Source organism: Triturus cristatus, chromosome 4_2 (genome assembly GCF_964204655.1).
Source record: "Triturus cristatus chromosome 4_2, aTriCri1.1, whole genome shotgun sequence".
Classification (NCBI taxonomy): Eukaryota; Metazoa; Chordata; class Amphibia; order Caudata; family Salamandridae; genus Triturus; species Triturus cristatus.
This window is the reverse complement of record NC_140586.1, coordinates 560483406-560497396: the sequence shown is the minus strand read 5'-3', so window position 1 is coordinate 560497396 and position 13991 is coordinate 560483406. Positions and strand designations below refer to the sequence as shown.

The 13991-nt window shown below is 46.5% G+C and overlaps 1 protein-coding gene across 2 annotated transcripts in view; it reads right to left on the bottom strand.

Moving 5' to 3' along the window:
• The window catches only part of MTF2 (metal response element binding transcription factor 2), a 404555-nt gene that overhangs the window by 34541 nt on the left and 356023 nt on the right, over positions 1-13991 (bottom strand). For both annotated transcript variants that reach the window (XM_085602198.1, XM_085602199.1), the window contains one exon: positions 11214-11309. In XM_085602198.1, coding sequence (XP_085458324.1) covers positions 11214-11309 — 96 coding nt within the window. The remainder of the gene's footprint in view (positions 1-11213; positions 11310-13991) is intronic.

Here is a 13991-nt window from a genome sequence, read left to right as displayed (position 1 = left end):
GATGTGTTTGTGACCCCTGGAGTTGAGAGCCCTTGGTCTCTCAAGTGAGAAAACAACGCCTGTTCTGGCTGGAGGTGTTGTCATCTCCTCCAAGCAGGATGACTAGTAATCAGCATATTGCGGCAGGAGGCTTCAAAGGCCTAAATCGCCTTTGATATGCAACCCTGGCTTCTCCCAGACAGGAAAAATGCCACCCCCTGCCCAGGGCCCATTTGACACCAGAACAGGCAGGAAAATTAGCTAGTAAGGAGCCGTGTTCACTATCAGGCTAGTTAAACCCCTAAAGTGAGCTACCTGAAGTGAACACAAAAAGTAGAATTCCACCATCTTGGTTTTTGGCAAAATTAGATACAGAGTAGGGTTATGCCCACTCCCCACAGGAAGTTTCCATATGGGGTGTGGGAACCACTAAAGTAAGGAGCCCATTGACTACTGCCTTACACTCGCATTAACACCCCTAAACTGAGTATTTAGGTGGCACCCCTGACCCCAGGAACTTGGATTTGAGATTTGAAGAAGAGGACAAAGAAGAGTGAAGATGCGAGAACTGAGGACCAGCTGCTGACTCGTTGGTGCCAAACCCAGTCTACCTGCACCTGTCCCGACAATCGTGACAAACCGATTTCTCCTGCCACTGTGCATCTTTAAGAACCCCGGTGGGCTGCCAGCACTTTGCAAATTGCCAGCAATCTCCATTTGAGTAGAGGAGCTACTCTCCTGGAGCCTGTAGGCACAAAATAGCAAAGTCTGGTCTACCGTTCTGCAGCCCCACCGGTTCCACCGATGCAGCAGAGGCCCAAGAAGCGATCTCCGTGCTCCAGAACGTCAGATCCATCTCCCCACCAAGTGAGAAGACGCCAGGACCAACCGGCACAACACCAATAACCGGGGTACTGGACCAATTGTAGCAACCAAAGCCTGCCCAAGTCCAATCTGGACTCCAACATCTCAAAGATCGAGCAGCTGTAGAGGGACGCCAGAAACGACCGAGACCCACTTCATGGTGTGGCCCAGCTGTACAATTTATGTTCCCTCAACTTGCGAGATCGACAACAGTGAGTGCCTTGTAGACCTAACCACACTGCAGCCGAATGTGGCAGCTCGGATTTCCAAGAGTGGATTGTGCTTCCCTACTTCGATCACGTGACACTGGGTGCTGAAAAAACATTTTAAAATGAATTCTCCCGTTATGGCGAGTGTCTGTGAGCAAGGCCGACGTTTCGGACGAAACGCGTCATGACAAGCAGCAGAGAGAACTAAAATAAAAAAACTTTACTTTGCCACCAAGATGAGTTCGCGTCGTTCCTGATGGAGTGATCGTTTGCAACACACACACACACACACACATTTTAACTGAACACTACTCTATATACAGTGGATACAGATACTTTACAACCTTAATGGTATACATTTTTTTCAGAATAAGGCACGTACATTTATGACAGATGTGCATATTTGGAATGCGCATCTCAAATTGAACAATTGTATTAAACTGCCCCCAACAGTTCAGTGAAATATTACGAATAGGCATTTCTCCCTGGCTCGGATTTATTCTTGAGTGTCTCTCTCACTTATTGTTTCTGGGAGTACAACAAATGCTTAGCACTACCCTCTGATAAGCCTAAACTGCTCGCCCGTACTACCACAAAAGAGAACATTTCGGTTTGTTACTTGAGCCTCTGTAAACCTGCCTGGACTCTATACAGTGTACCTCGTTTTGGTGCACTATATAGATAGCCAGCTTCCTACAGGACCCCTGCTCCTTTAGGAATATTAAAAAACATTTTAAGGCAGGCAGTGGTCCCACAGACAACTACCTACTCTTAAAAACTTAATTTAAAATGTTAAGGCAAATGCTACCTACCAGTATGCATCTGTTCTTGGCATGTAGAGCTGCAGATCTACACACTGTGCATAGATTGCCATCTGGTGTTGGGCCCAGATGTTTGCAGTTGTTTTTCTTCTTGGAAAGTCTTTGGAAGTCACGAGGTATGTGACTCCTCCTTTGGGTCATACTACGCATGGGCTTCTGCTCCATCCTCAGATTGTTTTTCGCCAGCAGGGAAATGGAGCGTAGTAGTAAGTAGTGAAGATGCCCATGTGTGTTGTATCTAAATAAGATGAAACTGGAACAGATAAAGGTAGCCGGGGAGGAGGGTGGGCGTGTGTAGATCTGCAGCACTACATGCCAAGAACAGATGCATACTGGTAAGAAGCATTTGCCGTTCGAGGCATATGAGCTGCAGATTACACACTGTGCATAGATTATATAGCAGTACTCGCTCCTAGCGGCAACCACCAGTATCTGTTGCAGTTGTTTGAAACAGTGTTTTGAGGACAGCCTGGCCCACACTAGCTTGTTGCTTAGTTTGCACATCTACACAATAGTGTTTAGTGAAAGTGTGCGGTGTAGACCATGTAGCTGCTTTGCAGATATCATCTAAGGGATTGTTCCCTAAAAATGCCATGGAAGCCCCCATCTTACGTGTAGAGTGGGCTTTGGGGGGGAACAGTTAGTGTTCGCTTTGCTTTGTGGTAGCAAATCTGTATGCATTTAACAATTCACCTAGCGATCCCAGACTTGGAAATAGGGTTGCCTTTGTGTGGTGGCGAGAAAGACACGAACAGTTGTTTAGTCTTACGAAAGGGTTGAGTTCTTTCAATGTAGTAGAGCAACGCTCGTTTGACATCTAATGTGTGGAGAGCTCTTTGTGATCGTCTGTGGCTGTGAAAAGAATACAGGCAGTTCCACAGATTGGTTTAGGTGAAAGGGAGAAATGACTTTAGGAAGGAATTTAGGGTTAGTGCGGAGAACCACTTTGTTGTGGTGCATTTGCAGAAAGGGTTCTTGAATGGTGAGTGCTTGTAGCTCAGTGACTCGGAGGCAAGTGATGGCTACAAGAAAAACAGTTTTCCATGTTAAGAATTGAAGCTCACATTTGTGCAGAGGTTCAAAGGGAGGCCCCATTAGTCTTGTGAGAAAGATGTTTAGGTTCCACACAGGTGAGGGTGGCACTCTGGGGGGAATTATTCGTTTGAGGCCTTCCATGAAGGCTTTTATGGCAGGTACTCTAAAGAGTGACAGATGTTGCCTGTTTTGTAGATACGCCGCTATGGCTGCAAGGTGCAGTCTAATAGACGTGTAGGCTAGATTGCATCTTTGTAGGTGTAATAAATAGCCTATGATGTGTTGTATGGACACATCTAAGGGGTTGAAGTTATTGTTGTGACAAACTACAAAACGTTTCCACTTGGCTGAATAGCAAGCTCTAGTGGTAGGACGTCTAGCTTCTCTAATGACGTTCATACAGTCTGGGGGAAGATTCAGATAACCGAATTCTAGGATTTCAGGAGCCAGATCGCAAGGTTGAGTTGAGCTGGGTCCGGGTGCCTGATCTCTCCATGGTTCTGGGTTAGGAGGTGTGGTACTACAGATAGTTCCAGCAGTGTGGTGTACCACGATTGTCTGGCCCAAGTTGGAGCTACTAGGATGAGAGTAAGGGAGTGTTGTAGTTTGCGCACCACTAATGGAATGAGTTGGAGAGGCGGAAAAGCGTACGCAAATTTGCCTGACTAGTTCATCCATATCGCATTGCCTTTGGACAATGGGTGTGGATATCTGGCGGCGAAGCTTGGGCATTTGGGGTTTGTGGGTGGCGAAGAGGTCTATCTGTGGATGCCCCCACATTTGAAAGTACGGGTGAAGAACTTGTGGATGTAGTTCCCACTCGTGGATCTGTTGTGTTTGTCTGCTCAGTAGATCGGCCATAGTGTTTGACTCCTGGGACATGTTGGGCTAGGAGAAAGATTTTTTGGGGTATGGCCCATCTCCATATGCTCTGCGCTAGCTGAGAGAGCTGCAGAGAGTGTGTGCCTCCTTGTTTCTGTATATAGTACATGGCTGTCATGTTGTCCGTGCCGACTAGGACGGCCTTGCCTGATATGTGTGTTTGAAATGCGTATCAGGTAGTTGATGTGGAGCAACTTTTGTTGGTGTCCACCTGCCCTGCATGGTGTGATGTTGTAGGTGAGCTCCCCAGTCGGAGAGCGATGCGTCCGCTGTCAGTACTATCTGAAGAACAGGATCCAGGAACGGTCGCCCTTTGGAAAGGTTTTTGGTGGTCCACCACTGCAGAGAGCGATGGGCACGACCGTCTACCAACACCAGATCTGTCAGTTGACCCTGGGCCTGGTTCCATTGGCGCACTAAGCATTCTTGGAGAGGACGCATCTGGAGTCTTGCATGAGGTACTATGAACATGCAAGAGGCCATCATTCCTATGAGTTGCATGAACACTCAAGCTGGAAGTGAGTGTTCTGGTCGAAATTTGGCGTGTAGGGCCTGAATGTTTGCTATCCTGGCAGGACTGGGGTAGGTTAGCGCTCTTAAGGTGTCTATCGTGTCAATACCTAGGTATTGTTTTATGTGGGACGGTTGCAGCTGGGACTTAGTGTGGTTTACAGTGAAGCCCAGTTCGTGAAGTAGCTGTATAGTGGCGTGAGTGTGTTGTACACACTGGTTGTATGAGCTGGCTTTTATTAGCCAGTCGTCCAGGTATGGGAAGACGTGGATGTGTTGTCTTCGCAGATGTGCTGCCACAACCGCTAGGCATTTGGTAAACACTCGCGGCGCTGTGGTGACTCCGAATGGGAGCACTTTGTATTGATAGTGTTGACCGTCCACTACAAACCTGAGATACTTTCTGTGAGCTGTGTGAACGATAATGTGGAAATAGGCGTCCTTGAGGTCTAGGGTGGCAAGGAAGTCGTTTTTGGAGAGCAGGGGAAGTACCTGCTGGAGTGTGACCATGTGGAAATGGTCCGAGTGTATATAGTGATTTAGGGGTCTGAGGTCCAGGATGGGCCTTAGAGTGTCGTCCCTTTTTGGTATGAGGAAATATAGGGAGTAAACTCCAATATTTTGTTGTTGGGTAGGAACTGGCTCTATCGCACTCTTTTGTAGGACGGAGATTACCTCCTGCTTGAGAAGTGACGAATGTTCCTGTGACATTGGGCGTTGTTTTGGTGGAATGTTTGGGGGGGGGGGTTGATTTTAGTTCGAGGCAGAAGCCTGACCGAATTATTTGTGTAACCCATTTGTCTGAGGTGATAGTAGCCCAGACATGAAGGAAATTGTGGAGTCTGCCCCCAACTGGAGTGGGATGGGATGGGATGGTCTAGGGGGGAGTGAAGGGAAGTCATTGGGTAGAGGTGGATGCAGAGCGGGAGGTATTAGTTTTGCCTCTGCCTTTATTGTTGTTACCCCTGTAGCCACATCTCTGGTAACCCCTAGTGAAGGTGGATTGTATGGGGGCTTCTAGGAAGTAGAGGCGCTGTCAGAGGAGTAGCCTCTAGAGGTGGTTAGAAAGGAAGAACGGCGAAAGGAGCGCCTAGGAGGGCGTGACTGTAAGGCTCCCATAGATTTTGCTGTATCGGTGTCCTTCATTTTCTCAAGGGCAACGTCTACGTTTGGGCCACAGAGATGTTCTTGGTCAAAAGGGTGGTTAAGGATGGAAGCCTGTACCTTTGGTTTAAAACCGGAAATCCGTAGCCAGGCATGCCTACGGAGGAGGATGCTGGTGTTAATTGCCCTAGAGGCGGTGTCGGCAACATCGAGGGCACAGCGTATGGAGGTGTTGGTGATGGTTTTACCCTCCTGGATTAGCTCGTTGGCTCTATTTTTGTACTTGTCAGGGAGGTGTTGCATGATGGCTTCTAGCTCATCATAATGTGCCCTGTCGTAACGTATTAAAAGCGCTTCTGTGTTTGCAATGCGCCATATGTTGGCAGCATGGGATGCAGTTCGCTTGCCAGAGGAGTTTGGATTCTTTATCAGGTGGTGGTGTCTCGCCTGATGCCTGGAAGTTTGCACGTTTCCTTGCAGTGGAGACTACGAGGGAGTCTAGTGGTGCGGGCCCTCTGATGTAGGTGGGATCTGTAGGGGCGGCCTTATATATCTTTTCAATGCGAGGGTTGATGACCCTGGCTCTGACCAGGTCCTTAAAGACCTCTGGCGCATGTTTGATAACACCTTTCAGCATGGGCAGAATGGAAGTGGCCCTGTGGGTGGTATCAAAAGTGTCTAATAGGAAGTCCTCCTCCACGGGGTCTGTATGGAGATCAACTCAGTGGTAGTGTGCAGCCCTATGTACCAGTTGGTTAAACCCCATAGCGTCTTCAAGGGAGCGAATAACGAGTGAGGAAAAGTTAATCCTCCACTTGCTCCCCAACTGCAACACCAGACAGTGTATTTATTTGATCACCTGTCCATGTGGTTTACAATACATAGGAATAACCATGTGACCAGTCAAAACACGCATTATTGAATATAGGAGCAACATACGCTGCCAACGAGTCACAACTAAAATGTACAGACACTACACTGAGGCTCAACACTCCCCAGATTCAATACACAGGATAGTATTGGAATCGCACTCACAGATTTCCAAACCATCACTGTTCAGGATTGAACAGCGATGGGTACATAGATTATCATCCCATACTGAGGGACTCGATGATATCCCATGGGGCTCACTCCCTAAACCATCACCTCAACAATCATGGAGTGAGTTTTCCAGCACCGGTATGTCCATCTATTTATGGCCTCACTTACCCCCTGGATTGAAGTGTCGTGCCCAGATGGTATTTGACCTCCATATGCTCCTACTTTGCCACCTTACGGGCCCACAACACCTTTTTACTGACGTGCTACTTGGTTTTAGGATTACCTTACATGGGAATCGACGCTATTTACAACAAACTTTTATATCACTTTGCACTGCTTCACTAGGCACTGCATTAGTATAACAAATAGATAGTGCCATTGTGGAAGTTGTATCCTCATCCACTATATAAATTATTTATATTAGTTACGCAGTTCTATTCTGTACCAATATGGCCGCCACGTTTTAGACCTACTTCAACAGGAACACCTACATTACTTGGTATGCGCGAGCGCCTCCTATGACGCTCCATTTTTTTTTTTTTTTAACACGTAGTTTATTGGCTTTTTGTACAATCACATACAACTCCATACTCAATATTCATCAGCTTACTCCCTGAGGATTAATCCAAAGCCCCCCACCAACTATATAGTGCATAGTACGAGGATATGCGAGTCCTTCCAGGGCTGTGCGTCAAATCAACCAAGAAACCTTCGTAACTAAGTCCCTACACTGAAACACTATGAAAACTTTACATTCCCTCCCCCTCCCTCAGTCCCCGCCAACCAACGCAGGTAGCCGTCTCCGTCCTCTCGTATCATGCAGTCCTAGGAATAGCTATGTGTTGAGTTATGCGATGTACCCCTCTTGTTCCGGGGCTATCCCCCCGTCCATGACCTGCCCTTCTCCGTCATCGTTTGCTCCTATGACGCTCCATGCGCGTTACACGCCCCCTACGTAACGACGCCTTCCACCACGGAGTTGCACAGTATATACTTACATGGGAATTGACGCTATTTATAACATACTTTTATACCACTCTGCACTGCTTCACCAGGCACTGCATTAATATAACAAATAGCTAGTCCCCTTGCTACTGTGGAAGTTGTATCCTTATCCACTATATTAATTCTTTACATTAGTCACGCAGTTCTATTCTGTACCAATATGGCCACCACGTTTTTAAACCTGCTTCAACAGGAACACCTAACATTACTTGTTACACGCGAGCGCCTCCTATGACGCTCCATGCGCGTTACACGCCCCCTACGTAACAACGCCTTTCACCTCGGAAATGCACGGTATATCTTCCCGCCACAACCTTTACCAGGTTCCACCCTGGTTCCTGGCAGCAGGGTAGGTGACTCAGCCCGGCGTTATTTGACGTGGGTAAGTGCTCTTCGACGAACTCTCCGTCTCCTTGATACAGATCTCAGATGAGGATCTCGGCTCCCCCACCGCTGAGAGCTAAACCTGGGTTGCTTTAGTGTATACCTCGCCCGAGTGCAGTTTCTCTCCCTCCCGACCCGACCGGTGAACTTTCGATGCGTGGCGGAATCTCCATTACCGCTCACCACCTTAGTCACCGGTCCGCGGTTGTTTTGTGAGTGGGATTCGCCCTACACAGGTCGATGTAGCGCTCATCCCCGGGTAGACTCACTGCCTACCTTTGCGTACTGAATTTTTCTCATTGATATCTATAACTCTACATCTTTGACTTTTACTTATATTTTACATGAACCAATCGGTGTCCATTGTGGGTTACCGCCAGGACTGTTGCTAGTAACCTTAAGTAACAGACCAGGTGAGTCAAGCCATCTAATATCCCCTCCCCTTACGCTTAGAGCCTTTTCCATGAGCAATATCTAACTTTTATTCAGTTTTTAACCTTTACTATTATTTCTTCAATATTGATCACGCTTAGCTCACATAGATCAAATTCAAAACCTATGCCGTGAGGTGCCTATCTGTGGGTACGGTGACTTTAGTCTATTATTTGATTGTGACAATACCCTCATTTCACCAATCCAAATTTGATGTCTGTTAGCACTAAGAAGAGACATTAATAAACTATGACATATTATCATGCTTAACTATCCCTAACTTACTTTTCAGGTCACGGACCTGAGAACGTGGTATGTAGAACGCACCTTACCACGGAGTGTAGATAGGTTTTTCTGATCCTGAAGAAGTGCCCAGATCCTCCTGACATACAAGGCATGAAACATGTTGATATTCAGAGTAGAGCTACACGACTAGATACCTTACCTCTAGTACACAGCCACTCTACAACATTTTAATCAGGCAGTTTACCTTCTGAATAAATTATCGACTAGGACTAATTGACCCGTTTTAAACCCACTTTCATTTACATCTACACACACTAGGCCCCTCACCTCCATGCACTGACCGGCAGGAACGAAAGATCCCCAATAAAGAGCCCCGGTTCGGGAGCCCGTCAGGTATTGCAGCGCAGACCTGACGAGGGGCAAGCTCATATGATGAAGCATGACATCTAGTTCGCTGGGTGTGTGAGAGCTCTAGTTCCACCAAGGGAATTTCCCCCTGCTCTTCCCTTGGCTACATCCGGGAGCAAGTGGAGGATTCATTTTTCCTCACTCGTTATTCGCTCCCTTGATATCTCTTCTACATGTTGTAGTCGTCCCATGGGTCTGGGGAGCCAGTAGAAGTGGGGTCTCCTGTGGGTTGGTCATGGGGTCCCTCCCCCATGTCTTCATAGACATAGTCATCATCCTCATCCGGAGAGAGTGTGGGGGAATGATGAGGTGGGGGAGGTGGAGCAGATGGAGGAGGCGGTGGAGTTGGCGGTGGAGGAGGCGGCGGAGGAGGGGGTGAGGGTAGTCTCAAAGGGGAGGTACCAAAGTCTCTTTTCTTTGGAGGTGGAGCTGGGGAAGGCTTGTCCAGCGGTCTCTTTTTGATGCTGAGCATCAAATGTCCAGTTTTAGGGTCTTTAGTAAGTGTTTTTTGGAGTGGATCGGGCCAAAACAGTTCCTCTGTGAGAGGCCGATCCGTCGGCGCCGAAGGTGTTGGAGCCGTAGGTTTTTTAGTCATGGAATCATCAGGTTTGTTGTTTTGAACTGTGTGGTTTAGACATGTCCGGTTGTTTCCTCGGTTCCGAGATAGCTTTCGGCTTCGAGGTGTGGGTGTCGATGGCTTTGGATTTCTTGCGCGGTTCCGAAGATGGTGTCGGTACCGAGGAGCTAGAGGTTGTCTTCGGCGCTGAGTGCTTCGGTGTGGAGTTCGGCGCGAAGGAAGCCATTTTCTTTTTCGGTGCGGAGTGTTTCTCGGCACCGACGGCAGGCTGGCTCGAGCTGCCAGAAGGCTTGATGGGCTTATTAACCGGGCCCGAATGCAAGGTATGTGAAGCAGTCTCTTTGGTCGGGCCTAGGCCCGAGGGCGAAGGCGTGACCGAAGCCTTTTTCGATGCCGTCGAGGGTGGGGTTCGATAGTAGTACTCACGCCCCTCTGTGCCAGAGTGATGTCCTCGACATCTGAGTCGTCGGCTTCGGAGGCACGGACGAGACCCTCTTCGGTGTGCTGGTCCTCGGGAACATCGACGCCTTCTCCGAAGATGTCGTCGGGGATTGCAGTCGACGACGCCTTCTCCGAAGATGTCGTCGGGGATTGCAGTCGACGCGTGTGCCATGGTTCTCCTCGCTCTTCGGTCTCGAATAGTCTTCTTGGACCGGAAGGATTTGCACGCCGGACAGTCTCGAGCCTCGAGTTCTGGGGAGAGGCAGAGGTTGCACACCTCAAGGAGATCGGTGTGGGGAAATTTGGACCCACATCCAGGACACTTCTTAAATGTAGTCCTTTCTATGAGCCAGGACCGGAGCTGAGGTAGGCTCGAAGGCCTGCGTCGACGCCTGAAATCGAAGGTTATCGATGACTCGCGTCGAGTGGGGAGATCGTGATCGAGAACAATACCGCGGAAGGGAAGGATTGCGCGCCGATGAGGAACTGGAAACGGTTCGGAACCGGAGAGCGAAGAACACATCCGAGCCCGATGGCGGAAAAAAACAATCTGAGAATGGACTTCCAAAGACTTTCCAATAAGAAAAACAACTGCAAACATCCGGGCCCAACACCAGATGGCGATCTATGCACAGTGTGTAATCTGCAGCTCATCTGCCTCGAACATTATTTTCTTTTGACACGTATCCCGTTTTCCTTTGAGGAAAACGAGCTGTATTTCAAAGAAAAATAAATTGCTTTATTTTAAAGCAATTACAGACACAGTGGTATGCTGACCCCAGCAGGCCAATATCCCTGTAAAGACAATCATTTCTAGTGAGTTGCAAACAGCAACCTACCTTATAACATTTATGACTTAGGTCGAATTGCGACCTATTAGGAATCGCTAATTTAGAATTAAAAGTTTCATACATCAATAGTAATTAGGAAATCGCTATTCCTAATGTTCGTACATCTGGACCTAACATCACTAGTTTTGTCTACAGAGGCTTAACTGTAAGCTATGTAAGAGTTTGATTTTCTGACGGACATGACAACAACTGATAATGGGGAGAGGCATGGAGATAGTAAGCTGAAAACACTCCATATAATGTCAAAAGTCACCCACCAAAAATCTCCACTATGTAGGCAACTTATAATATATCATGACGGAGGTAAGAAATGTATGACCTTGCAATGCACTGGGCCAGACTCTGCGTCACACACTGTAGCTGTATTTTCACCTCACTAATAAAAACTAACAATGAAAGTTACTGTAATGTACTGATGTAGTACCTTGGAATGCTGCATGAGGTAGTCTCCTTTACACTGGAAGCAGGAGCCGATTCCACATCTGAGGTATTTGATGACTCTACAGTATTTTCACCCAACCTAAAACAAAGAAACAAGATGTGACCAAGCACTAACAAGCCAAAGGGGTTTTACAAAGAATGTACAGGAAGCATGAAAGATTTAGCAAACTTTTCTTTAACATTAGTGATTTTTGCAGTCCCATTACATACTGGCTGCAGCAGCCTTTCCATTAAACACGGGCCCAACAAGCCTGAAACTGCTCTGTGGTTGCTTGTGGTCCTGTTCAGAGCAGACATGACCTGACAATTGAGCTAAACTGTTCCTACTGGAGCTGAAACAAGGTAAACTTGCATTTTGTTACCTCGTATCTGGGGTGGCTCAATAAGCAACAAACTTGAACAGGAGTGCAGCTCACAGTAATTAAAAGTGTTAGTATTTCAAGCATTTATCCCCACCACTTTCTCACTTCCTTCACTTCACTGGATGGAAGGAAATGGCAATAGGCTTATATAAGTGAGCATTAGGCCAGGTCCATTACAAAAGTAGGAAAGAGGATTTTAGCTGAAGGTGCAGCTGTAGAGGACACAGGGAGAAAAACAACCAGCATAAGGCTTGAAAGAAGGGGTGGACATAATGCTGCCATGGTGTACACCAGACTCCTGGAATTGGAACAGTGGAAGGAACGAGGTACAGAGTTGTGCAAGCAGGAGCACAGTCACATCATAGCTTGGCTCAGCTGGTTGGGTATGCTCATAAAAAAGGACGTATCTAAAATATCCTTTTCACTCACACTGCCGTTTAGATGCTACTGACTATTAGTGGATGGTGCGGAGAAGATTACACATATACAACATAAGAGGTTAGGCTCAATGTAATTACTCATTTGAGTCTCAAGGTTATTTGTTTCTAAAGAGGTTTCTGATGTCACTTTCACTTTTATAGTAACTTATACGTTTGTAGTAAGTCCAGTACTACATACTGTCAACACTCGCACTGTAACACCCTCACTTAGAAAATAATTGGAATAACAGTGTTTGCTTGAGGGATTTGAATGTGGAAGTAAGAGCCCTTCAGGTCAAGTGCGGTCATGAAGTCGCTTGTTTGAAGTAGTGGTCTATCATCATTTTTCTTTTTTTTTTTAAATTTCTTTATTTGCGGCTGTGCAGGTCACGACACACATTAAAACAGTTCCAATTTACAAGCAATTCTGCATAAGAATCCCCCCAGTCTCTGTCCAACAACTGGTGGTCCCTCAATGGAGATCTTCAAATTGTGTACCAAACCGGCAATATGCTTGAACAGTAGCAATAACCAACATTCGAGTGGTCTATCATCTTGTAATGTGACCATGTGAAAATGTTCTGATAGTCTGAAGCGACTGAGTGGCCGCAGATCCAGAATGAGTTTAGAGTTCCATCTCTCTTTGGTATTAGAAAACAAACGGAGTACACTCTTTTGTTTTGATAATTGCGTGGGATTATTTTGATGGACCCTTTTTGTAGTAATGCCTTTGTCTTCTTTGAGCAGGTGTAGATGCTGTGGATTGAAGACCTGCTTTTTGGGTGGAATATTTTGTGGTAGTTGAAATTTTTCTAGGCAATATCCTTGTCTGAATATTTCTAAGGGCTTGTAATTTTTTTCCACAGCTGACGGAATTGTAGTAGCCTTCCACCGACTGGTGTTCTGTGGTGGTGGTAGTGGGTGGCGGCGATGGAGGGGAGGGCGTTTGGTTGGTGTAGGTGCCCTTGTTGGGGTGCCTCTCTTTCGGTCTTAGTTATTTTTGTAGCCTCCACAATAGTAACCACGCCCCCACTGGTGGTATTGTTGCTGTTGAACGTGATTGGTATTATTTTCTGAAGTAGGGGCTTTTGCAGTGGTACCTTCGAAAGGGCTGCTTTTGTGTTGTGGTTTGTAAGGCACCCATTGATTTGGTTATGTTGGTGTCCGTTTTTATTTTTTCCAAGTTGAGTGCCCACAGCTGGTCCGAAGAGGTGTTCCCCATCGAATGAGACATTTAAAATATGTTGCCGTTATTCAAATTTGAACCCAGAAATAATTAGCCATGCATGTCTTCTGCGCATGATATATGTGTTTATGCCCCTAGCAGCTGTGTCTGTAGTATAGTGTGCACAGAGTCCAGTGGAACCCAAAAGGTAGGCAGAGGTAAAAGTAGATAGCACCTTACTCTCTATTTGTGGTAGTGTGGGCGAGCAGTAAGGCTTTATCAGAAGGTGGTGTTAAGCATTTGTTGTACACACTCAGGCAGCAAATGATGTCACACACTTAAAGACTGAACAAAATATTTAGTTCTATTTATTTTCTAGTACCAAGCAAGCTTGGTACAGGCAAGTGTAAATGGTACCTTTCAAGGCAATTTGAACAATACAAGCAAGCTGAATGAAAATGTCTTTATTACAGGTTTGTAAATCTTTTCAATACAATGGAAATTACTGTTAAGACTACTTTTGATTACTTTATGGATTAATTTTTCTGCTCCGTGTAATATTCCTAGATCTCACACTGGGACATTTCCTAGAGAAAAACCAAGTAAAGCAGTTTGTAGTCATTTGCAGTTTTTCTAGTTCTCATATAAAAACAACTCTACACAAACAATTTCCCAGAATAAAGTCAATGTATTCCTATGGAGAAATATTGATTATCGGTAAACAGGTAAGTACTTAGTTGAGGGAGTTGGTATTCTGGGTTTAGAACCAGGGTTTCCCCAGGTTCAAGGATGCACTCTCAAAGCACCGTAAGCGG